At 45.5% G+C, this 26,371-nt stretch overlaps 1 protein-coding gene across 1 annotated transcript; it reads left to right on the top strand.

Annotated features, from left to right (window-relative positions):
* Positions 1–6,871: 6,871 nt before the first annotated feature.
* On the top strand, positions 6,872–19,853 carry LOC126106251 (uncharacterized). Its single transcript, XM_049912477.1, has 2 exons — positions 6,872–6,991; positions 17,821–19,853. Exons 1-2 carry the CDS (start codon positions 6,872–6,874, stop codon positions 19,306–19,308), a joined length of 1,608 nt encoding a protein of 535 aa, XP_049768434.1. The 3' UTR covers positions 19,309–19,853.
* The last annotated feature ends 6,518 nt before the right edge of the window (positions 19,854–26,371 follow it).

The following is a 26,371-nucleotide window of genomic DNA, read 5'->3' as shown; positions in this document are numbered from 1 at the left end:
AAAATGATGGTGTCCATGTTCTGGGACAGCGAGGGCGTAATCCTTACCCATTGCGTTCCAAAGGGCACTACGGTAACAGGTGCATCCTACGAAAATGTTTTGAAGAACAAATTCCTTCCTGCACTGCAACAAAAACGTCTGGGAAGGGCTGCGCGTGTGCTGTTTCACCAAGACAACGCACCCACACATCGAGCTAACGTTACGCAACAGTTTCTTCGTGATAACAACTTTGAAGTGGTTCCTCATGCTCCCTACTCACCTGACCTGGCTCCTAGTTACTTTTGGTTTTTTCCAACAATGAAAGACACTCTCCGTGGCCGCACATTCACCAACTGTGCTGCTATTGCCTCGGCGATTTTCCAGTGGTCAAAACAGACTCCTAAAGAAGCCTTCGCCGCTGCCATGGAATCATGGCGTCAGCGTTGTGAAAAATGTGTACGTCTGCAGGGCGACTACGTCGAGAAGTAACGCCAGTTTCATCGATTTCGGGTGAGTAGTTAATTGGAAAAAAAATCGGAGGCCTTAGAACTTGAATGCACCTCGTGCAATAGTTACGTGTAACAGCAGTAGATGCACCAGACGATGGAGCTAAAAATATTGCCAAACTGGTAGCGGGAGTCTTCAAGGACTTCAACAAACACAGCTATAAATGATTAACGAGCATTCATTTAGCTATACATTCATCAACTTTACTGATTTTAACATGTCTATTTTATTGCTTAAAAAATCTGTTAACTATGATTTAAAAATGTTAATTCCACACAGATTCTACTACTACAATTATTCTCCGCCACTAAAAAAGTACCACGTAGAAAAAACCTTAACCACTTACTCAGCTATTAATACAAATCTAGTGCTACATGTTCTGTTCTGTTTACGTGTGGTCCTATTTGTTTCCGCTCCTGAATACTGCCCCCCAAAAAATGGCTCTGAGCACTATGGGACTTACCATCTGAGGTCATCAGTCCCCTAGAACTCACCACTACTTAAACCTAACTAACCTAAGGACATCACACATATCCATGCCCAAGGCAGGATTCGAACCTGCGACCGTATCAGTCGCGCGATTCGGGACTGAAGCGCCTAGAACCGCTCGGCCACCGCGGCCGGCAATACTGCCCCCAGGCAAGTCACTGTCTGATGGATTCCTTGGGCTTAGGGAAACACGTCAGCGTTGTTTCCAGTTTACAAGCGACTCCACGTTTCACTGTAACTTCATAGAGTTCACGCTCCCGTGATCACTTGCACCATTGCTATGTAGATTCTTGAAAAACCATTTCATTCAGTGGTCGCCGTATCTTGCCTAGCCGGGATGACAGCATGTTTCCGTGCATTTGACTGCCTAGTGCAGACTTCCTCGGCCTTCGTTGATATTGAGGCTGCAGTATTGTCCATGATGCGCCAGGTTGACTTGTTCCTCAGCGTTGTTCTGGGCTCCAGCGTCATTAATGCCTGACGGCCATTACCCATCTTCATAGGAATGATGTAGGAACTGTCCACTGGAGGATTTGCGTTGCTAGTAGTGTTAGTGTCAGGGCTTCCCGATAGGCGCCGCTATTGGTAAGTCGACGTACGGTTGAAACACAAGAATCGGCATGAATTACAGTTACAGACAGTCTACGTGGGTCTGGACAAAGGGAACTGGGCTTTGTGTCTTGTACCGGGGACCTAGAAAGGACGGAGAGGCTTCGTCACACCATAGCCCTCAGTGGTTCACAACTCCACAACACCACAACAGGCCACAGCAGACTAGGCACCCCATAGCCGCCCCACACCGAACCCAGGGTTATTGAGCGGTTCGGCGCCGAGGAGTAAAGCTTCGTGTGGTGCAATAATCAAAGCTACACTAGCGGGCCTTCGGCTCCGAAAGCCCTTAACGAGTATGCTTCATTGAATGGTTCGCAAGCTGACACTTGTTGATGGCGCAGCACTGAAATCTGCAGCGATTTGCGGAAGGGTTGTACTTCTGTCACGTCGAACGATTCTCTTCAGCCGTAGTTGGTCGCGTTCTTGCAGGATCTCTTTCCAGCCCCCGCGATGTCGGAGATGTTTTACCGGATACCTGATATTCACGGTACACCCTTGAAATGGTTGTACGGGAGAATTCCCACTTCATCGCTACTTCGGAGATGCTGTGTCCCTTCACTCGTGCGCTGGATATAACACCAAGTTGAAACTCACTTAAATCCTGATAAGCTGCCATTGCAGCAGCAGTAACCGTTCTAACGACTGCGCCAGGCACGTTTCTTATACAGCGTGAAAAGTATTTAAACCGACAAACTTTGGGAGGTTGTAGAGGACATCAAAACCAATATTTTTCCCTAATGTCATTTTTTCCTACGAGGATTATTTAAACCGTTGGACGCCGTATTACGCTCTCCAGTTGTAGGCAACTGCTGTCCACCAGTGTAGTAGTGCATTGCCTCTGTTTACTAATGGAGCGATACACCTGGAGTGAGTACACTGATATGGTTGGTGCGTACTACGTAGCGCACCACAACGGACGAGCTGCACAGCGGGTTTATCAACAGGAGAGCTTCTGTAAAGTTTGGAAGGTAGGAGACGAGGTACTGGCAGAAGTGAAACTGTGAGTACCGGACGTGAGTCGTGCTTCGGTAGCTCAGTTGGTAGAGCACTTGCCCGCGAAAGGCAAAGGTCCCGAGTTCGAGTCTCGGTCGGGCACACAGTTTTAATCTGCCAGGAAGTTTCATATCAGCGCACACTCCGCTGCAGAGTGAAAATCTCATTCTGGGAACAATATCCTAATCGCCGTGTCCCGCATCATACGACCTTTGCTGCTGTGTACCAACGTCTGCGTGAGACCGGGTCATTTAGCAGATTTCCTGGACAGGGACGCCGTCGCACGGTAAGAACGCTGCAATTTGCAGCATGTGGAGCGGGATCCTTCGATCAGCACTCGTGCAATTGCACTTTACATGGGGACGAATCAGACGAATGTAAGAACACTCCTTCGGAGCAATTGTCACGTCCATTTCACTTAGAGCGAGTCCACAACCTGGAGCCTGTTAATTATCCACCCAGAGCACAGTTTTCCCAGTGGTACCTGGAGCAGTATGAAATGCATCCTACATTTCCATCCTCTGTGTTGTTTACCGATGAAGCAACGTTCGGGCATGATGGAGTCTTTAACATGCACAATTCGCATCCAGAATGAGATTTTAACTCTGCACCGGAGTGCGCGCTGATACGAAACTTCCTGGCAGATTAAAACTGTGTGCCGGACCGAGACTCGAACTCGGGACCTTTGCCTTTCGCGGGTAAGTGCCCTACCAACTGAGCTACCGAAGCATGACTCACGCCCCGTCCTCACAGCTTTACTTCTGCCAGTACCTCGTCTCCTACCTTCCAAACTTTACAGAAGCTCTCCTGCGAACTTTGCAGAACTAGCACTCCTGAAAGAGAGGATATTGCGGAGACATGGCTTAGCCACAGCCTGGGGGTTGTTTCTAGAATGAGATTTCTGCAATATCCTTTCTTTCAGGAGTGCTAGTTCTGCAAGGTTCGCAGGAGAGCTTCTGTAAAGTTTGGAAGGTAGGAGACGAGGTAATGGCAGAAGTAAAGGTGTGAGGACGGAGCGTGAGTCGTGCTTCGGTAGCTCAGATGGTAGAGCACTTGCCCGCGGTAGGCAAAGCTCCCGAGTTCGAGTCTCGGTCCAGCACACAGTTTTAATCTGCCAGGAAGTTTCACAATCCGCATGTTTGGAGTGCGGATAACCCACATGCCACAGTTACTAGCCCTTATCAAGTGCGGTTCTTCGTTAATGTGTGGGTCAGTGATGTTGGAGACTGTTTAATTGGGCCGTATCTTCTACCTAGTTTAAATGATGACTAACTGAAATCCTCAGCTGCCGACAGGTGTTGTTGATATACCTTGATGGGGACAGCTGAAAATGTGTGCCCCGACCGGGACTCGAACCCCGGATCTCCTGCTTACATGGCAGACGCTCTATCCACCTGAGCCACCGAGGACACAGATGAATAGCGCGACTGCAGGGACTTATCCCTTGCACCCTTCCCGTGAGACTCACATTCCCAACTGTCTGCAATTCTACCTATGTAATGTATCTTATAGACGTTTGCCCATCCACTCATTACTCGCCCACGCTTTGGCGATTCCCATAAGAGTTTGCGCAACCTGTGCGCATTCGCACAGACGAAGGTGAATGGCTGGGTAGCCTTTAATTATATATATGAAGACAGTAACTGTTCTCAAAGAACAGATACTGTAGATGACCGTCCAGCTTTTTCCTGGAATAAATGATGACTAACTGAGGGTTTCAGCTGCACGATCATCTACAGTATCTGTTCTTTGAGAACAGTTACTGTCTTCATATATATTTCTACCTAGTTGTTGTCTCTTGGTCATAAAAAAATGGAAAAGTGTTTGTTGGTTTAATTAATTTGCAGCCAGAGAAATCTTCCTCTACCGGTTTAAATACTCCTCATAGGAAAAAATGACATTAGGGAAAAATATTTGTTTTGATGTCCCCTACAACCTCCCAGAGTTCGTCGGTTTAAATACTTTTCACACTGTATAGGCGTTCCCGGCCACAGTTACGTATTCTACCTGTCTACAAACCTCTGTATTTGAACACGTATGCCTATACCAGTTTCTTTGGCGCTTCATTGTATGAGGTTTCCGTTTTTACCCTAAATGCGGAAGATATTAAGATGCTTTCACATTCTTTATAATTATTCTTGTCGATGTATACCTATTAACCGTTTTCAACTATTATATTCATTTTGAACATTTTTTTATTTTTTATTTATTGCCAAATTATAGATCTGTTACCTGATGTTTAAAACAGGTCGTACGTTTTACAATTTCCGTTTTTTATCTTTTTACAGTTTTCTTTCCTTTTGTTTTATCTACAACATTTACAAAGAATAATACTTTTCAAAATAACAAAAATTTAAGGTTGAAATATAAATAAAATTTTGTTGTTTTTTTTAAAAAAGAATATATAAAGAAGATAGGATAGATGAGAGATTTGTTAGTACCATCACCGAGTGTGACTGACGGTGAATACCTCGGAATGGTTTCTTCGAGCTCTTGACCGCCAGTCACACACACACACACACACACACACACACACACAAATGGTTATTAGCAGAGAAATAATGCTGCTTATCCTATTTGTTACTAATCCTATGTATTAACTACTTTAGGTGCGCATCCATGTACAGCATTTGGTGTTTTCTTGGCTAGATTGCCAGCAATTTGCTTATTTACTGTCACATCTCGGCTTCCTCCTCCTGTTCCTCCTCATTGTCACTATTTTCGTTGTCACTGTGGGTATCGATGTCCATCCTCTGGAGATTTCTGTTACGCTGCGCATAAGATTGTCTGTGACGTCGTGTCCGCATATACTCTTCATGTGTTGTTTTTGAAATACTGTTTGTCAGTGCGTTTAATTGTGCCCATTGTTCTTCGTCTCTTATTGCTGTGTATATATCTATGTCTGTATCTGTGTAATCTAAGTGTAGTGTATGTCTATTGTTCGCGTATTGCCCGCAGAAAAAGGGTGTTCTGGGGAACCTTCTTCCCCGCATGTGCATGTAGGTGTCTGCCTCAGACTCAAACGGTTTAAGTGCGTGGTATAAGGTCCGTGCCCGGTTGAGAAATGTACCATACCGCGGCTGGGATCGATATGTCTCATTCTCAACCGCTCCCTTATGTCAGGGAGGAAGTCGTGCAGTCTACGTCCCTTATCACTTACATCCCACTCACCTTGCCATGTATCCAAACGCCAACTTCTAAGGTGACGTATAGTCTCTATCGACACACCGGTTATTGTGTGTACCTTATCTAGTCTCCCCACCTTTAACCAGTACCTTGCAGCTCTGTATTTGATCGTGATATCTATGGGGCATATTCCGAGCACCACGCACATTGCATCCGCTGAGGTGGTACCGAAGGCTCCAGATAGCCTAAGTAGAACACTTCTCTGCCCTCCTCTGACGGATGCTTTGTTGGTGACCACGTTCTGTCTATGTGCCCACGTGCTAGCTGCAAAGCTGAGTACTGATTCGAAGAGCGCACAGTGGTATGTAGGTATGACTGGTAGAGGTAGTCTGTACTGTTTTGAATTTAGCCTCACCAGTTTGTGTAGTATTTTTTCTGCTTTGTCTGTTGTTAGCCTTATGTGTTCGTGGAAATTCAATTTTTCATCTATGTGTACCCCAAGGTAGCGCGTAATGCGTGGTCGTTTGATGTTTGTGTCCCCAGTTTTAACCGAAGGAATCATTTAGAGTGATCCTTTCAGTAAAGTGTACGCTGTTTTGTTTTCGGCTATCCGTTACACCAAGGCAGTATCCCGACAACGAATGCGTATCAAAGTAGCGGCGACTGTAGCTGCGTAGTGCAGACAGGCTATTCTGCTGGTGCACGGTGGTCGGCCGTGGCCGACTGGAATTAGTGGGTGGATCCGGTGGCAGAGAAGGAAGGCTGCGACCGGCGAAAGGTCGCCACGGTTGCAACAGACCGGCGACGGAGAAATGGCCCGAAAGTGTGTGGCAGCGGCGGCGGCATAGAAAGTGCCCTACCGGTCCTTTCTGGCTGTCGGGGCGATCGACTAGCCGCCACAGATCTGCCGCGCTGACCCGCAGGTAGCGAAAGTGGCGCGCGTCGATTAGGCTGCAAGTGCGGCTGCTTTTTACCGGAGTTGCAGGGCGCGGAAGGCCCCTCCCACTGGCGGTACTCGCGGTGACCCCGGCAGGCCATCCCTCCAGACGCCGTGCGCGGAGAGGGGCGGCTGTCTGCCTTCTGCGGATGAGTCGGCCCAGACTGCCTCCTCCCTTTCTCCCTGTGTGTGTGTGTGTGTGCGCGACAGTGTGTGTGTGGATGCGAAATGCCACCACGCCGGGGATGTGTATATATACCGCCGGCGGATCATCGCCAGGGCACAACAGTTCGGCTCCTCTCACAGGCAGCAACAGCCAACCCGAGCAAGATGAGGAGCACTGCTGTGGTGAGTTCCAAACGGTTCAGTTTTCGGACTCGAAATAATTTCTGCAGTGTTAATAACGTTCCATATCTCCATAGCTTTCATACATTCAGTATGCTTATTAATACTTCACAGCTGCATTAATTTCTTGACTGAGGTAATTTAAGGCCGCGTTTTACTTCCACAACCCGAGCAAGATGAGTAACACTGCTGTGGTGAGTTCCACACGGATCAATGTGCGGACCTAAAATAATTCCTGCAATGTTCATAAGGTACCATAGCTTTCATACATTCAGTACACCTATTAATATTTCAGAGCTGCATTAAATATCTCAAGAGATCTCATTTTTCTGCGTGAGGCCGCTTTTTTATTTCTACAACGCAAGCAAGATGAGAACCACTGCTGTGGTGAGTTCCACACGGATCAGTTTGTGAACCCAAAATAACTTCTGCAGTGTTCATAAGGCTCCATAGGGTTCATACATTCAGTACTCTGTTTACAACTTTACATTTACATTAAAATTCGTGAAAGAGCTAATTTTTATGCATGAGGCCACTTTTTCTTTCCACAACTGGTGTATGTAGAGGACTACTGCTACGGTGAGCTCCACACAGATCAGTTTGCAGACCTAAAACAATTTATGCAGAATTGCATATACCTCCTAATATCCTCTATAGCTCTATAGGTTTCACACATTCAGTACGCTTATTAATATTTCATATCTGAATTAACTCTTTGAAACCGACAGTTTTCCTGCATAAGGCTGCTTTTTATTTCCTCTATTCTCCTTGACAACTTAAAGCAAAAGCAACAGATTCATGGCAGAATATTAGTCTCAAGAAATTTTTATTTTTTAAAGCCAGTGTCTATCATTATCTGAAGCGTACACCTTCAGTTCACATCTGACGTTCAGGTACTTCGATCTTCAACACTAGTGATGTGACTGCCCTTTCTTTACGTACTGTGTAAGTAACTAAAATATAATCTGTGGACATAATATGCTTTAAGGGCTTTCATACATGCAGTAGACTTATTTATACTTGAGTCCACAGCTGTACTGACTTTCTTCAAGATACTTCTCTTTGCCTCAAGCCGTTTTTTATTGCGAATATTGATTTTGAAAAAATAGAAAATTAAGTGGTTTGGTGCTAGAAAATTTATTTCAAGAAATTTTTATTTACTGCTAAAGCTAGAGACGATCGCTACAAACCACATTCAGTTTTCTAGTCCAGAGTCTGTTAAACATTTACAATTTCAAAGTTTATGAGCTCACACCTCCACTTTCAGAACAGGTGTTGTGAAACGAGAATATCATTTCTTCCAACGTCAATAACGCTGCAAAAGTCCTTTCTATTTTTATTATCCTCTGATAATGAATATTCCTCAACCCTGTAGCTGTGAACCAAATGAAAATACCCTCCTTTCACTTCACTATTACATTTTGCAGCATTGCTCTGTTGTATCCGTCATTGTGCAGAACTCTGTATTTACCAGTTTGTATAATAACAGATTCACCAATCTAATAATGTACATTCCTGCAGGACTCCAGTACTCTACAGTCTCCCAGAGTAAGTGGAGGTCGTCGGTTACGCAAGGACTAAGATAGGGACATAAAATACGAACTGTGGCATATGAGAATGCAGGCTTTCTCGGCGAATCTCGATTATAAAATCTTCTCAGGTTGACTGCCAAATCAATGTGTTGTTCTCCAGCAACGTTTCAGAAAGTTTCTTACTTGCCATCTTCAGGCCACTTCGCCTGATGATGGCAAGTAACAAACTTGCTGAAACGTTGCTTGAGAACACCACATTGACTCGGTTGTCAACCCGAGACGATTTTATCATCACGAACTGTAGCAGTCAACATTGCTTTATACCACTAAGCGGTAAGACGTGAGACGTATGTGCCTTGTTCGTGCCATGTTTACTCAAAGTTTTACATACTTTATGATAAAACACCTGGCATTTCACTGTAATACCTCGTTCCCTTATGCATGCTGTATAATCCTCACGTGCAGAGTGGTGTAAGCACAGTCTGATGTGACTACTACTGTACGGTTTTATGAATCTGAGGATGGCAATACATACTACCGAAACTAGTAATCCAGTAATTGTGTTAACATTAAATTGTTTTTGAAAAGAAGACTACAATACAATCAGCAACGTCAGTGAACTTCAGGCTCGAGCTATCACTAGGATGCAGTTGCCTTTGCCATGCTCGCTTAGGAAATTATCGAGGCTGGCCTGTATTCACTGGAAGCGACAGTTGCTGTCGGGTTTGAATCCGATCGTCTTTGATACACCGTGACTCTTGTCTATGGTCCCTGTGGGTTACGAACTCGTCGCGACCACTCTAGTTACGACTACCGAGTAAACACAACTCCACTGCCTCACTGTCAGCTGTAGAGTATGACATGGCCGTCTGGTACACCATTCACAGCGCTCCAGACTAAACTCAGTTGAATTCCCTCCGAACAGGCCAACGGTACCGACCGACCGCCGTGCCGTCCACAGGCGCTAGGCGTGACTGGACGCGGATATGGAGGGGTGTGTGGTCAGTACACCGTTCTCCCTGCCGTTGTCAGTTTTCGAGACCGAAGCCGTCGATTCTTCAACTGTCGCTGTGGCGTGATAGGCCATATGCGTTCTCTATAGTCCTCCAACAATCATTTTTGTTCCTGCCTTTCGTGAACCATTCTCCCTTTCTCAGGCCCATCGCCTCCGTATCCCTGTAACTTCATCCTTCCACTTTGTTCTTGGCCTTCCTCAGTCCCTTGTGCCCTCCACGGATGCTGAGAATGAGATTCGCGGCAGCCTTTCCGCTTCCATCCTAACTAGGTGTCCAGCCCACATCCATCTTTTTTTCTTCATCCTTTGGACGATATCAGCTTGCGGATATAAGTCTGCCAGTTCCTAATGTTTTTACTATCCTCCCTTCCTGTGGCTGGGTATCCTTCTCGGGGCCAAACATTTTCCTTAATATCAATCTGTCAAAGACTAGTAGTTTCTGTTCAACTATTTTCCTTAATGTAAACATTTCAGAGCCATATAGTGCTACCAAGAGTATTATACGCTGAAATAGCATGATTTTAAAACTTCTCGAAACTTCTCTACGGCACAGCAAGTCCCATAAGCTACAACATGATCTATTTTCCGTTTCGATCCTTACCTTTATTTCAGTTTCCAGTCTATTTTGCTCGCTAAAAATGCTACCCAAATATTTAAATATGTCTACTCCCATAAAAGTCAATTCATCAGCTATCAATGGTGTTTGATCATGACCATTTACTCAGTTTTCTCCTCGTTAATGTGTAGCCCGGGTCTCACTGCAGCATTTCGGTAAAAACTTGTCTTGAGCATCAGCTATACATCCAGCTTTTTATATTTTCCTTTACATTTCGTAACCCTTGTTAGCCGCTACCATCTTTCCCTTCCAGTACCATGTAACTACACTCCTGGAAATTGAAATAAGAACACCGTGAATTCATTGTCCCAGGAAGGGGAAACTTTATTGACACATTCCTGGGGTCAGATACATCACATGATCACACTGACAGAACCACAGGCACATAGACACAGGCAACAGAGCATGCACAATGTCGGCACTAGTACAGTGTATATCCACCTTTCGCAGCAATGCAGGCTGCTATTCTCCCATGGAGACGATCGTAGACATGCTGGATGTAGTCCTGTGGAACGGCTTGCCATGCCATTTCCACCTGGCGCCTCATTTGGACCAGCGTTCGTGCTGGACGTGCAGACCGCGTGAGACGACGCTTCATCCAGTCCCAAACATGCTCAATGGGGGACAGATCCGGAGATCTTGCTGGCCAGGGTAGTTGACTTACACCTTCTAGAGCACGTTGGGTGGCACGGGATACATGCGGACGCGCATTGTCCTGTTGGAACAGCAAGTTCCCTTGCCGGTCTAGGAATGGTAGAACGATGGGTTCGATGACGGTTTGGATGTACCGTGCACTATTCAGTGTCCCCTCGACGATCTCCAGTGGTGTACGGCCAGTGTAGGAGATCGCTCCCCACACCATGATGCCGGGTGTTGGCCCTGTGTGCCTCGGTCGTATGCAGTCCTGATTGTGCCGCTCACCTGCACGGCGCCAACACGCATACGACCATCATTGGCACCAAGGCAGAAGCGACTCTCATCGCTGAAGACGACACGTCTCCATTCGTCCCTCCATTCACGCCTGTCGCGATACCACTGGAGGCGGGCTGCACGATGTTGGGGCGTGAGCGGAAGACGGCCTAACGGTGTGCGGGACCGTAGCCCAGCTTCATGGAGACGGTTGCGAATGGTCCTCGCCGATACCCCAGGAGCAACAGTGTCCCTAATTTGCTGGGAAGTGGCGGTGCGGTCCCCTACGGCACTGCGTAGGATCCTACGGTCTTGGCGTGCATCCGTGCGTCGCTGCGGTCCGGTCCCAGGTCGACGGGCACGTGCACCTTCCGCCGACCACTGGCGACAACATCGACGTACTGTGGAGACCTCACGCCCCACGTGTTGAGCAATTCGGCGGTACGTCCACCCGGCCTCCCTCATGCCCACTATACGCCCTCGATCAAAGTCCGTCAACTGCACATACGGTTCACGTCCACGCTGTCGCGGCATGCTACCAGTGTTAAAGACTGCGATGGAGCTCCGTATGCCACGGCAAACCGGCTGACACTGACGGCGGCGGTGCACAAATGCTGCGCAGCTAGCGCCATTCGACGGCCAACACCGCGGTTCCTGGTGTGTCCGCTGTGCCGTGCGTGTGATCATTGCTTGTACAGCCCTCTCGCAGTGTCCCGAGCAAGTATGGTGGGTCTGACACACCGGTGTCAATGTGTTCTTTTTTCCATTTCCAGGAGTGTATATTTAACAGATCTCCTATTGAGATTTTCTTGCACGGTGTTCTGTCGCCTACTAATTTTCCAGTACCACTTTATATCGCCATTTACATGTCCTCAATATTTCTGCTACAGCCGTACGTGACCGAATGCAAGACGGTTCTTTCGACATCAGGCTAAATGTGCATCCCCGCACCTGTCGAAGAGAACTCGTGGCTGCCGGCCGCTATGGCCGAGCGCTTCTAGGCGCTTCAGTCTGCAACCGCGCTACAGCTACGGTCGCAGGTTCGAATCCTGCCTCGGGCATGGATGTGTGTGATGTCGTTAGGTTAGTTAGGTTTAATTAGTTCTAAGTTCTAGGGGACTGATGACCTCAGATGTTAAGTCCCATGGTGCTCAGAGCCATTTTTGAGCCAACTCGTGGCTACTCTTTAATGACGTGATTATTGTTCTTAAATTTTCTTATGAGGAATACAGACGGAGTTGCACCAGAAACAGAACGTGTCCAGTTCTGCAGTTGGATACGGCAAGAGGTCATTTTTATGGCTCTCACACGATTTATCTGGGAGAGAACTGAAATAAATCTAGACGCTTAAGTTGGTTTAATTCTCTGCGGGAACTCCACCCAGCGGACGGTAATAGCTACCTAACGCAGCTGGCCCCCTATTATGCAACAGCGAACTGCTTTCACGAGGAAAGATGATAGCCCGACAAGACATCCTGCGGCCACTTTGCTCCACGTTATCCAGATACCTTTTCCAGCACATTAGCTGGAACCGGTCCCGCAGATTCAGCTCGAGTCCGATTGAATAATCCAGATTAGCTTTCCCCGTCGTCGGATAGTATACCGCTGTCTTTTTGGCAGTACGGGCTTGGAAGATTAATTTCTTTGAACGGGTCGCTATGTTATGCAGGAAGGGAATAGAGCTGATACACGGAACTGCCGTTCTACATTTGTAGCAGGACCTAGAACGTGTTCTGTGGATAAACACGGTGGTCTACTTCCGTCAAAATGTGCTCCATGGAAGTCTGAAGGGATTCCGAAAAAACCGATCATATAAAATTCTTGCAAAACGGTTTCATGTTTTATGTATTAGCATGAGCTACTTGTTACAAATAAAAATTTGAGTCGGGGCTACACTCGGATTTTGCGCTTGTCATGAGCGGTCGCCTTAACCACGCCTTGGCTCCTTGAGGGTATAAATTGTGAACGTTTGTATTACAAACTACTCAAATTATGTACGATCTCACTTGCCCGTTACCTATTTAGCGATTCCCAGGGACAAAAAAAATATTTGATCTTCAGTGTTACATATATTTATTGACTGAACTTTAAAATTTAAAATTCTGTCATGATCTACTCATTAAGAGGTATAGCTCCGCGTTCTTGCTCTAGACATGCCAATGGGACCGACCGACCGCCGTGTCATAATCCGAAAATGGCGTCTCTGGATGCGGTACAGAGGACATCTTGTCACCACACCGCTTTCCCGGTCGCTATCGAGTTGGAACCGCTGCTAATAGATCGAGTTGTTTCCCAGTTAGCCTCAAGAATCCGAGTGCATCCCTTACCAGTCCTCCACCAAATTAAAAATCCGTGGCGGTACTGGGAATCGAACCCAGGTTCCCTGCACGGCAATCAGCAGTAAATACCGCTCAGCGACGGAAGCAGATCGTTAGGACGTACAGTCTTACATTAAAGACTTACCAAAGTACAAGGAATAAAGTTATCACCTGCGCATATGTCTCGAGCCAAGTAGTAAACCTATATTCATCCACTATTTCGTAATGAGAACGCTTAGAGACTTCCAATAAACTTCACACATCATTTCAAATATTTTCTGAACTTTTCCCCTCTCATAGCTTCCAAAGAAATTGAGAAATGATAGAAGTTCGTCCCTTATTACATTTTCGCTGTCCATGCAGTAAAAGTTCAGCGTCAGGTACGACGTTTCAGTTTATTACTTCTTTAATAAAAACTTTTTCGGGAAACCGATTGCAGACAGTATCCGCATACAACACTGAATGTACCTGCAAAATTACATCATTGTGGGGCACATAGTTGACGTCATAAACACACATATGCGTAAACAACCAGCTCTGGAAACGGAGTTGTTGAGCCTGCTTTGTACATGCGAATTCGATTCTTTAAAAAAATCAGTGTTGGTTGGGTTACTGATGTTAGGGTTATTTGGCCAGACGTCATCGCCGAAGATACCCAACTCTTGCCACCTCAACTTTATTCGAAGTGTGTTCTGTTGCTGCGAATATGGTACAGATATTACTGAGCAATAAAACGATTACTATTGTGAAATGGGGTCAATAAAAGACTCTCTTTCACAACAAGAATTGCCGTAAATGCGATAAACGCTGACGAAATGTTGCCTCTTGTCTGCTTCGGTAGCTGCACGCTCAGTGCTGCGGTTTTCTAACCTAAGGGGTACGGGTTCGATACTCGGCCGTGTGGGAGTTTTTCTTTGGTCGGGGACCGGGTGATCTGTTGTCCTCTGTTCGTATCGTCATAGTTGAGATTCCACGATTGAAATGGATGTATGGACACGCCCCGACAGCCTGTATGTTAAGAAAATAATAAAAATAAATTTTGCCTCACCCTAAACACAACGCTTTTACAAGTCTTGTCGATCATTCCACATTTTTTTCGCCAAATATTTACCGACCTTTCGTCACTACAACACTGGATTCCCAACTCTCATCTTGGTGCCAGATAATGGAAGGTCAGGGTACAGTTACAGGGTTATTACAAATGATTGAAGCGATTTCACAACTCTACAATAACTTTATTATTTGAGATATTTTCACAATGCTTGGCACACACATACAAAAACTCAAAAAGATTTTTTAGGCGTTCAAAAATGTTCGATATGTGCCCCTTTAGTGATTCGGCAGACATCAAGCCAATAATCAAGTTCCTCCCAAACTCGGCGCAGCATGTCCCCATCAATGAGTTCGAAAGCATCGTTGATGCTTTAAACTGCGCATATCATCGCCGAATGGAGTTAACAGTTGGTGTATCTTTGTCGAACTTCGTCCTGAAGTTGGGGGACTGATGACCTTCGCTGTTTAGTCCCCCTTAAACATCCCAACAACCACCACCACCACCACCGTCCTGAAGTGTCGTTGCACTGTTATGACTGACTGATGTGAGTGCATTTCAAGTACGACATAGGCTTTCTCGGCTCCTGTCGCCAGTTTGTCTCACTGCGCTCTCGAGCGCTCTGGCGGCAGAAACCTGAAGTGCGGCTTCAGCCGAACAAAACTTTATGAGTTTTTCTACGTATCTGTAGTGTGTCGCGACCATATGTCAATGAATGGAGCTACAGTGAATTTATGAAATCGCTTCAATCATTTGTAATAGCCCTGTATATGTAAGTGATTCTGGAGACGGCTCCAGACCTGAAAATGATGACGAATAGTTCGCATTCAAGTCCGCAGAACAATGACCTGGTGGAACAAGCATGTGTTTCGAAAATCATGTAAAACTGCAACAAATAAACATTAAAATGCAGAATCTAGAGGCGAAGTATTGTTTGGTGTAACAACAGGTTTTTTCACGAAAAAGCGAAGTAAATGATATGTTTTGCATTCCATGTCCAATTTTATCGTGTGTTCAGTTAAATTAACAAAAACCCGGAAAAATAATTTTCATCTACTACAAACCTGAACTGATCATTTATGTGGTTAACGCAAACATCACATGTTTACTTTCTTGCAATAGATATGAAATATTTATTTCAGGGAAAAGTAAACCCTCTTCTTCTTCTTCGTGCTTTTGCCCATTTTTTCCGTGCGGTCAGCATTGTTATACGTGTTGAGGCACTGTTAGTGACTGTTGGTAATATGTGTACCCCCACTGTCTGCGTCTAAAGCAAATCTCATGCTCAAATGGGAAAGCGTTTTCTAAGTGTTTGCACAGTGTTTATCTTGGTAGGACATAGGAACCAGACCGGTATTCACCTATTTGGATGTGGGAAACCACCTTAAAACCATATACAAGCTGGCTGGCTCACCAGCACTTGGCGTTAATCTGTGAGCCGGGTTCGATCCGCCTCTCGGAAGAGGCTGATGAAAGTGGTCGGTTATCAGGCGATTTCTTAGCAGGAAATAATATTCCGTGAGGAAAAAAAAATAGTTTGATATTTAAGGCAGCTTATCGTGATAAACTGGAAGTTTAAGGTCGAGTCTTGGTCCCGCACAGGTTTGGAATTTTCGCTAAAGTTCATCACAATATGTGGTTCAGTAGAAAGCACCCATTGCCACGTACTTCGCAATCACTAGCGGAGCACTGGTGGAGCTGTAGGTACGGTCGTTCCCGTCCCACGCGCCGGCCCTGCACGCACAGTGAACCGGGACCCAGCTTCTGTCAGCGGCCAGTGGCCGGTGGGAGGTGACTCACGTCACGTGCGACCGCGATGGAACAGCTGACGGTCGCTTTCACGGTTCCGGCGCACACGGAGGCCGACCGGTTCTCGTTTGCTTCCTCTGCCGATTCGCTCTCCCCTGATTTACAGCCGCCTTTCTCCCGCTTCCCTGTTGGGCTATTAATAATTCTGGCGCATTGTGCCTACAAGTTCTGGCTGAAAATCCGCCATTTCTCAACTGTGAGGCGCACGAAAGGAAGAGACATGGCTACCTACACTCCGTCTCCCGAAATGCGCCACTGCATTCGTATCTGGTGTTCTACTGGTCTTCAGTCCGATACTCGTTAATGCAGCTCTTAACGTAGTGATTCCTCTGTAAGTCGCTGCACGATTACTGCATCCTAAATAAATTTGCGCCCCTTTTCTACCTTTAGACTTTTATGTATCTCTACTACTTTTACAGTTCCCTACCCTTCCCCTCCACACACACACATCATTCCCTTACCAAACTGCCTGTCCTTCGGTGACTCACAATGTATCCAATCAATTTATCTCTCTTTTTGTTAACTTCTAACAAAAATTTTTATTCTCCCTGCTCACATTCAGTATCTTATTTTTTGCACATCTTTTCTACCCATCTAATCTTCTGCATTATCCTGTAAGATCGACTTTCAAAATATTCGTGTCTCGTCTTTGTTGTAATGTTCATTCATCCTGCTCCACTTCCATCTAGTGCGACACTCAACACATATACTTTCAGAAATGAGTCGCTAACACAGATTTATAATACGATACTTAACAGTCGACCATTAAATGAGACCAGAGCAAAAATAGCTTTGATTCACCATTAGACGTAAAGCTAAAGAACAAAAGCCATTGCATTGAAATTGAAGATACTTGTAAGTGTAGAAAACCATGTCACTTATGCGATGACACAGAAGAAACAAAAGTGTACTGTGCAGTTTAATCAAAATTTTAGATTTTTGTTCACAGTCCTCTGCTCTGATTCCCCGATTTATAAAACTCCGCTATTAAGTTCCCAAGCAACCTGACCACAAATATCAACGACATAATGAGATTTTTCACTCTGCAGCGGAGTGTGCCCTGATGTGAAACTTCCTGGCACATTAAAACTGTGAGCCGGACCGAGACTCGAACTCGGGACCTTTACCTTTCGCGGGCAGGTGCTCTACCAACTGAGCTACCCAAGCACGACTCACGCCGTGTCCTCACAGCTTTACTTCTGCCTGTACCTCGTCTCCTACCTTCCAAACTTTGCTGGTAGAGCACTTGCCCGCGAAAGGCAAAGGTCCCGAGTTCGAGTGTCGGTCCGGCACACAGTTTTAATCTGCCAGAAAGTCTCATCAACGACATACTTTACTGGAAACATATTACAATATCGTATTCAACATGCTGAACAAGAAGCAGTAAGTTATTCACAGAAATAGCCGGACTTGTTAAAGATTGGGAAGCAGTATTATAACGTGGCAAATTAGAAGCAGTAACTTCTTATTTTGCCGTCCTGTCTCCTTTCCTATCTGCCCCACGTCACTGATCTACATTCTAGAGCAAGGTTTAACGAGTGCGGACTCAGACACGTACTTACGCAGTTATAATTTCTTACAGGCGTACCTGCTTTGCGCCCTCGTGGCGTCAGCCTGGGCTGGCGAAGTCTCCAAGGCTGCTTCTGAAGCGGCCACAACGGACAACGACGCCAAGAAACAGGACAAGCGCGGTATTCTCACAGGCGAGCACAGCATCGGCGGCGGAGGTGGACTCATCGGAGGCGGAGGTGGTCTCATCGGAGGCGGAGGCGGACTGATCGGTGGTGGATCTGGCTACTACGGCGGCGGATCTGGCTACTACGGTGGCGGATCTGGCTACGTCGGGGGCGGATCTGGCTACATCGGGGGCGGAAGTGGCCTCGTCGGAGGTGGCGGTGGACTCATCGGAGGTGGCGGTGGACTCATCGGAGGCGGAAGCGGACTTATCGGTGGTGGATCTGGCTACTACGGTGGCGGATCTGGCTACTACGGCGGCGGTGGCGCCATTGGCGGTTTCGGAGGTGGCGGTGCTGGACTCGGAGGAGCTGGAATCGGCCTCGCTGACGGCGGAGCCGGACTGGGAGGTGCAGGGATCGGCCTAGGTGGAGGACTCGGCGGTGGTGCCGGCTTCGGGGGCGGCGCCGGCTTCGGTGGAGGTGCCGGCTTTGGCGGTGTCGCCGTCGCTGCTCCGCAGACCCAGACAGTGGTTCAGACTGTGAGGGTGCCCGTCCCACAACCCGTCCCCGTGCCAGTCAACCGCCCCGTCCCCGTTCCTCAGCCCGTCCCCGTCCCCGTGAGCCGTCCCGTGCCCGTGCCGCAGCCGTACCCCGTCAGGGTGCCCCACCCGGTCCCCGTATCCGTGCCCCGCCCGTACCCCGTCGCCGTACCCCGACCCGTGCCCGTCCCGATTGCTAGGCCCGTACCGGTCCCCGTGCCCCAGCCGTACCCCGTCCGTGTGCCCCAGCCGGTCCCTGTCGGAGTTCCCCAGCCCTACCCCGTCCGCGTTCCCGTACCTCACCCTGTCCCGGTGCCAGTCTCCACCGGTGTCTCCTCAGTTGGCGTCGGAGGCGGTCTTGCCACTGGAGGTCTCGGCGGCATCGGAGGTGGTCTTGGAGGCGGTCTGGGAGGCGGTCTTGGAGGCGGTCTGGGAGGCGGTCTGGGAGGCCTGGGCGGTGGAGTCTACAGCTCTGGTGGCCTCGGAGGGGGCGCCTACTCTTCCGGCTTGGCCGGAGGTGCCGGAGGCATCATCTCGTCCGGCTCTCTGGGCACGGGACTGTTGAGCGGTGGCTACGCTGGTTCCTACGGATACGGCGGCGGTTCCTACTCCACTGGAGGCATTGGCTACGGTGGAAGTTCCTACTCCACTGGAGGTCTCATCTCCGGCGGCTCCAGCGGTCCGCTGAAGGGCGTGTACGTGCCCAGCTCTGCTGGTGGGCTGAATGGTGGCAGCGTCTACTCTGGCAGCCTGGGAGGCGGTGCCAGCAGCTACAGCAACAGCTACAGTGGCGGCTATGGAGGCGGCTATGGAGGTGGCTACAGCGGCGGCTACAAGAGCCACTACAAGCACTGAAGTCGTCTCTCCGTAGCGCCGTCGAAACGATTTCCATCCCTCACACGTGGGTCATGGGAACGATTCGATGGCCTGAACCACGATGACTATTCAACCTCGCTGAATCCGAATGGTGCTCTATATATGGACTGAAGCAAAACACCACGATGTTGCAAGAGAGTAATCACCAAGTATGTGCCATCGCAGTTCACTGCCTTCACTTGTACTTGACCGCCTGAGGAATTCAAAAAGGGCTCTTGACAGCGTTGAGACAACTGCATATTCCAGATCTTACAGCGAAGATGGGAACGTTGTACCAATCTCGTCAACAGCCCAGGGGCGGAGTGCGGTATTAAGTGCCGTGGAGCTCAGTAGCAGCTGCAGAATTTCTTGGCGTCTTGTCTCATTCCATCTTTCAGATTCACAATGCAACACTAATTGCATTTTATGTCGATCTCTACCATTACACATATCTTCTTTCGTTTTTGACGAATCATTTTTATATTCTCTTTTTGTACTTTTATAATACTTGATTCGTGAAAATGTGTATTCTATACTTTTGTAATAAAGTGGTTGTATCAAAGTGACGTCTCTATTATTTTCGATCCTTTGTTGTGAGTGCCGTTAACCTCCTTTCATGTGTCATTCGTTCTTATTTTTATGATTTATAGATATTTGTATAATTTTCCGATTTGAAGTCTAAACCATTGTTACAAATATCAGACACACCTCTTCTGATATCAATAATCACGTTCCGAACATTGGTGTCACACTACACACAGCATACTGACGTTTTCTAACAATGTTCTTAATTTCATTTACCTCTATTCTGACTGGAAACGACCTGGTACATGCGACTTTTATTGATGTCAGTTTAAGGGGCCTTAACTGAAGAACCAGCCTAACTACGTTCAGTAACAAAACGAACTTCCGTTTCTTAATGAACCTATCAACCAAGATGTATACTTGCCGTCGCCTACCAATATCTCAAACTCGCCTATAGAGCATGTAGCAGCATTCATATTGTCCGCTATGAATGTTCTTACCCTTACAGTTCTGAGTTAATTTAGCCAAATCTTATAGATAGTAATAAATAATTTAGTGTGGCCCAATGATATGATTAAAGTCTCTCTATCAGATGCCACTTTTTGCGACTTACGAGTCCCCAAAAACTCCAGTGATCCAAGAGGAGAATAGGGGCTACGTGCAGTTTAACGTGGAATCCGAACCACGTGTCTTTTCTGGCGACACCTCATCCGTTGAGACGTGAAGGCTAGGTTAAAAAGGAGACTGAAAACTATGTGGCTCCATCCACATTTGATCCCGCGACCTTTCGGCTTTCACGCACGCGCTTTACCGCTGGAACACCTTTCACAATTTTTTGTTATTGATTAAATTATTTAATTGTATTATAGGACATAAACAGTGTTAATATTTCAGAGAAACTGCAGACGTAGGGAAACAATACAGCCACATGCATCTCGTGTAAACAGGACAACAAAACCCACACACTACGTATTTTTAGGACAAAATGGTTGTGGAGATGAAACAGCAATTAGTATGATTAATCAATTATTCAAAAACAGTCTTAATCGCATTTATTATTATTATTCCGCCAACCGGTTTCAACCCGACGTAGGGGTCATCTTCAGGGCATTAACACCCTTGGTCGACTGCTGGTGGTGTCACTACTGTGTAATGGTTTAAACGCCCAGAAGATGACCCCTACGTCGGGTTGAAACCGGTTGGCGGTATAATAATAATAAATGGGATTAAGACTGGTTTTCTAATAATTGACATATCTTTTAGGTCACTAAGCTAGTAAATACGGTTTTAAAAAAAGTGGTATATTGCAATACTTGGAATGTTCATCTCATTAACTCTAAGTACATATAACAATATAGCACACGATTACGCGAGAAGAAGAAAAAGGCAGAACAAATTTTGCTTCCACATAAAAGGGCTCTCCAGATGCAATGTAATATTCTTGAAGCATTTCAGTACTCAAAATCTACGATCACTTTTGAATTTGTCACGTTTAACAGAAAACGTATAACTGTGATTTACATATTCGTTCTCGATTGAGTCCTCTGACGTGAGTGTGTAACACAGAGTCACTGAGACACTGACCATATAATTTTTCTTTTCTTTTTTAAAAAAGATATTAAATATTTGTTTTATACATTTCAGTATAGGCATACAGCTATTACTGCATACAACTTTGAAAGACATACAAAACCATACAGCTACAGATCAAGTGCATACGTTTAGGCTTTTCATGGCGTCAGGACTACAAAATGTACCACAGCTCTATGATATCACATCTGAGCATCTCGCAACACATCTCTTTGGCCACTAAGCAAATAAGTATTTTTTAAGGAAAGTTGTTAGTGACCTGTCTTGGTCTTTAAATGTTCTTGAAATTATTTATTAGTACATTTAAACAATGGGGCACATCCTTAGGTTATAAAACAAAATATGGACAGGAGAAGACTTGATTCACTTTAGAATGAACAGGAAATTGTAGGCCATTGGAACTGTTAAGATCTCTTCTGTGAAATTCGAGACCATCCGTTTCATTCTTTATGTATAAAAAGAGGGTTTAGCAATAAATAATAACAGAACAAAGTTTATTTCCCCTGAATCACAAAAGAACAAATTAAACTCATTACGATATTTCCTCAAGCAGTTGGTTACCCGTATTTGCACCCGCCACCGAAGTAGTCACGTTAAATTGAGAAATGTATGTAAATCACATACTCACTTGTGTTCCCCTCCATTTCTCTCAGTGCATAACACAAGCCATTTCAGTGTTATTCACATCATTCTGCAGTCAGGGTGACGTAACATCATCAGGTGCGTCCGGTTGCCCGTTTGCCAGTATGCAATGTTTTTCTCGCTAGTGTTCTCTTGCGGCTCCGAGACTTGTGCGACCTCATTGTCTTCCCATTAACATTAGACTGGCAAAGTTTTGCAAATGATCGAAATATAGCGCATACTTCAGTGTGAGATGTTTCCAATAATTTCCCCCAAAGAAATTCTTTCTCGAAATCTGGCAGAAAACCCAAAGAGATTCTGGTCGTATATAAAACATTCCAGTGGCAAGACGCAATCAAACCGTCACTGCGCGTTGACAACGGTGAAGTCACTGATGATAGTGCCACTACAGCAGAGTCATTAAACACGGTTTTCCGAAACTCCTTCACCGAAGAAGACGAAGTAAATATTCATGAAATCCAATCAAGAACAACTGGTAACGAAGAAGCTTAAATCACTTAATAAAAGCAAGGCCTCCAGTCCAGACTGTATACCAGTCAGGTTCCTCTCAGAGTATGCTGGAAAAATAGCTCCATATTTAGCTTCTCAATTTCATCTTTTGAACCATTATAAAGCAATAATGTATCATATACATATCGCTTGTAATATATGATTATATTTGCTATATCAGGGCTATTTTTCAGGAATTGCGTCTCAATGTGGTTCACGAAAATGTCTTGCTACACAATTAAACTCTATGCATCCGAAGTTACAATTTACGGTTGAGCATGAAAATCGAAAATCTATTAACGACCTAGATCTCACTATAACTAATAACAATGGGAAACATTTCTTCACCATGTACAGGCAACCTACAACCACTGATGTTATTATTAATGCCACATCATGTCATCCTGACAAGTATAAAAAAGCATTTTTTAAGTCTATGATACACCGAATACTAAAATTACCGTTAGAAGCTAATGAGATCAAAAAGGAAATGACCATCTTAAAACAAATTGCAAAAACCAACTCTTTCGACACACGACAGGAAGATATCATTTTTAATAAAGTGCAACAATCACAAAGTACTTCACTAATAGGTAATCCAAAATATATGAAGATGATGGTTGGTTGGTTGTTTGGGGAAGGAGACCAGACAGCGTGGTCATCGGTCTCATCGGATTAGGGAAGGACGGAGAAGGATGTCGGCCATGCCCTTTCAAAGGAACCATCCCGGCATTTGCCTGGAGTGATTTTAGGGAAATCACGGAAAACCTAAATCAGGATGGCCAGACGCGGGATTGAACCGTCGTCCTCCCGAATGCGAGTCCAGTGTCTAACCACTGCGCCACCTCGCTCGGTCTATGAAGATGACATATATGTGAAACATATCAGATAGAATTACTAATTTATTCAAAAATTCTGGAATAACAATAGCGTTTACAACTGACAATACTTTACAACAAAAATTAAGACATACTGTAAGTAAATATAATGGAAAATTTACCAGATCAGGAGTGTACAAGATCCAATGTAGAGACTGAGAAAATATACATCGGCCAAACAGGTCGAAATTTTGCAGTAAGGTACGAAGAACACATGTCGGGTACATCACGAACAAAGTCTGTATTCGGCCATCTTATAGCATTCAATAATCATGCTGAGGGGACAGTAGAGCAGAATATACAAGTTCTTCATTATGCAAATAAAGGCTTACTTATCAATATCTTAGAAGAAATCGAGATATATGCTCATTCGAAAACCAAATCAGGAATGCTGCTCAATGAACAATTAGATTTTCGCGAAAAATATTTTTACGACCTTTTTAACGAAATTTTGCAATAAAAGCACCTACTCTTATGTTTTAAAAAATAAAATTAGTTAAACTGATTCCATACTTTTAGATTTCCAGAAGGCTTTCGACACCGTTCCTCACAAGCGTTTTCTAACCATATTGCGTGCCTATGGATGCGACTGGATTCGTGATTTCCTGTCAGAGTCACAGTTCGTAGTAATAGATGGAAAGTCATCGAGTAAAACAGAAGTAATATCCGGCGTTCCCCAAGGAAGTGCAATAGGCCCTCTGTTGTTCCTGATCTATATTAACGACATAGGAGACAATCTGTGTAGACCTCCTTCATTGTTTGTAGATTATGCTTTCATTTATGGTGTCGACAAGTCATCACATGACCGAAACGAATTGCAAAATGATTTAGATAAGATATCTGTATAGTGCGAAAAGTGGAAACTGACCTTGAATAAAGAAAAGTGTGAAGTTATTCGCTTGAGCACTAAAAGAAATCTGCTAAATTTTGCTTACACGGTAAGTCACACAAACCTGAAGGCTATAAATTCAAGTAAATACTTAGGGATCACAATTACAAGTAACGTAAATTTGAAGGATCACATAGATAATGTTGTGGGTAGAGCAAGCCAAATACTGTGTTTCATTGGCAGAACACTTAGAAGTTGCAACAGGTCTACTAAAGAGACTGCTTACACCACGCTTGTCCGGCCTATTCTGGAGTATTGTTGTGTGGTGTGGGATCCACATCAGGTGGAACTGACGGATGACATCGAAAAAGTGCAGAGATGGGCAGCTCGTTTTGTGTTATCGCGAAATAGTGGAGATGGTGTCGCAGACATGATATGTGAATTGGAGTGGCAATCATTAAAACAAAGGCGTTTTTCGTTGCAGCGGGATCTTCTCATGAAATTTCAATCACCACTTTTCCCCTCCGATTGTGAAAACATCCTGTTGGCACCCACCTACACAGGAAGAAATGATCATCACGATAAAATAAGAGAAATAAGAGCTCCCACAGAAAAAATTTAGTGTTCGTGTTTCCCGCGCGCCGTTTGAGAGTGGAGCGGTGGAGAGACAGCTTGAAGGTGGTTCATTGAACCCTCTGCCAGGCACCTTATTGTGAATAGCAGAATAATCACGTAGATGTAGAGACTGCAGTTTGTATTTCTCTTCTCTGGTTCTTCACTGCTTAAGGGCTCGCACAGAAAAAAATTAGTGTTCGTGTTTCCTGCGTGCAGTTCGAGAGTGGAGCGGTGGAGAGACAGCTTGAAGGTGGTTCACTGAACTATCTGCCAGCTACCTTATTGAGAATAGCAGAGTAATCACGTAGATGTAGAGACTGTAGTTTGTATTTCTCTTCTCTGGTTCTTCACTGCTTAAGGGCTCGCACAGAAAAAAATTAGTGTTCGTGTTTCCTGCGTGCCGTTCGAGAGTGGAGCGGTGGAGAGACAGCTTGAAGGTGGTTCATTGAACCCTCTGCCAGGCACCTTATTGTGAATAGCAGAGTAATCACGTAGATGTAGAGACTGTAGTTTGTATTTCTCTTCTCTGGTTCTTCACTGCTTAAGGGCTCGCACAGAAAAAAATTAGTGTTCGTGTTTCCTGCGTGCCGTTCGAGAGTGGAGCCGTGGAGAGACAGCTTGAAGGTGGTTCATTGAACCCTCTGCCAGGCACCTTATTGTGAATAGCAGAGTAATCACGTAGATGTAGAGACTGTAGTTTGTATTTCTGTTCTCTGGTTCTTCACTGCTTAAGGGCTCGCACAGAGAAAAATTAGTGTTCGTGTTTCCTGCGTGCTGTTCGAGAGTGGAGTTGTGGAGAGACAGCTTGAAGGTGGTTCATTGAACCCTCTGCCAGGCACCTTATTGTGAATAGCAGAGTAATCACGTAGATGTAGAGACTGTAGTTTGTATTTCTCTTCTCTGGTTCTTCACTGCTTAAGGGCTCGCACAGAAAAAATTAGTGTTCGTGTTTCCTGCGTGCCGTTCGAGAGTGGAGCGGTGGAGAGACAGCTTGAAGGTGGTTCATTGAACCCTCTGCCAGGCACCTTATTGTGAATAGCAGAGTAATCACGTAGATGTAGAGACTGTAGTTTGTATTTCTCTTCTCTGGTTCTTCACTGCTTCCCTACTCCGTTTCGAGCAAGCTTTTGTTGTCGGATTGTGCTTTCGCAATCTATAATTTGAAGAATGTCGCGGTGTGAAAGAGGTTTCGGTAGCGCAAACATTTTTCACGGATTTTTACAGCTTGGTGCCTTCATCCACCTTAAATCTGTCGCATCATTTATTTTCTTCGTAAACAGAATACCCACTTTCAATAAGTTTGAATCGTCCTTTGCAATCACTAACTCATGCTACCATTTCTACATCCTCTTCCAGAGGTTTATTTAGACGTTCCGTATTAAATTTTTTAAATTATTTGATTTCTGGACGTGTCCATACAGCTGTCTCAGTAGTGTAGTGCCAGTTATGACGATACGGACGTAAAAACGACACATCACCCACAGCCCGAGCAGAG

Source organism: Schistocerca cancellata, chromosome 10, assembly GCF_023864275.1.
Source record: "Schistocerca cancellata isolate TAMUIC-IGC-003103 chromosome 10, iqSchCanc2.1, whole genome shotgun sequence".
NCBI classification, from domain to species: Eukaryota; Metazoa; Arthropoda; class Insecta; order Orthoptera; family Acrididae; genus Schistocerca; species Schistocerca cancellata.
The sequence above is the reverse complement of the archived record's forward strand: the minus strand, read 5'-3'. Positions and strand labels throughout refer to the sequence as shown.

Coding starts and splice junctions, on each gene's coding strand:
- LOC126106251 (XM_049912477.1), top strand. CDS start 6,872: ATGCCACCACGCCGGGGATGTGTATATATACCGCCGGCGGATCATCGC. Junction 6,992..17,820: donor AGATGAGGAGCACTGCTGTG/GTGAGTTCCAAA, acceptor AATTTCTTACAG/GCGTACCTGCTTTGCGCCCT.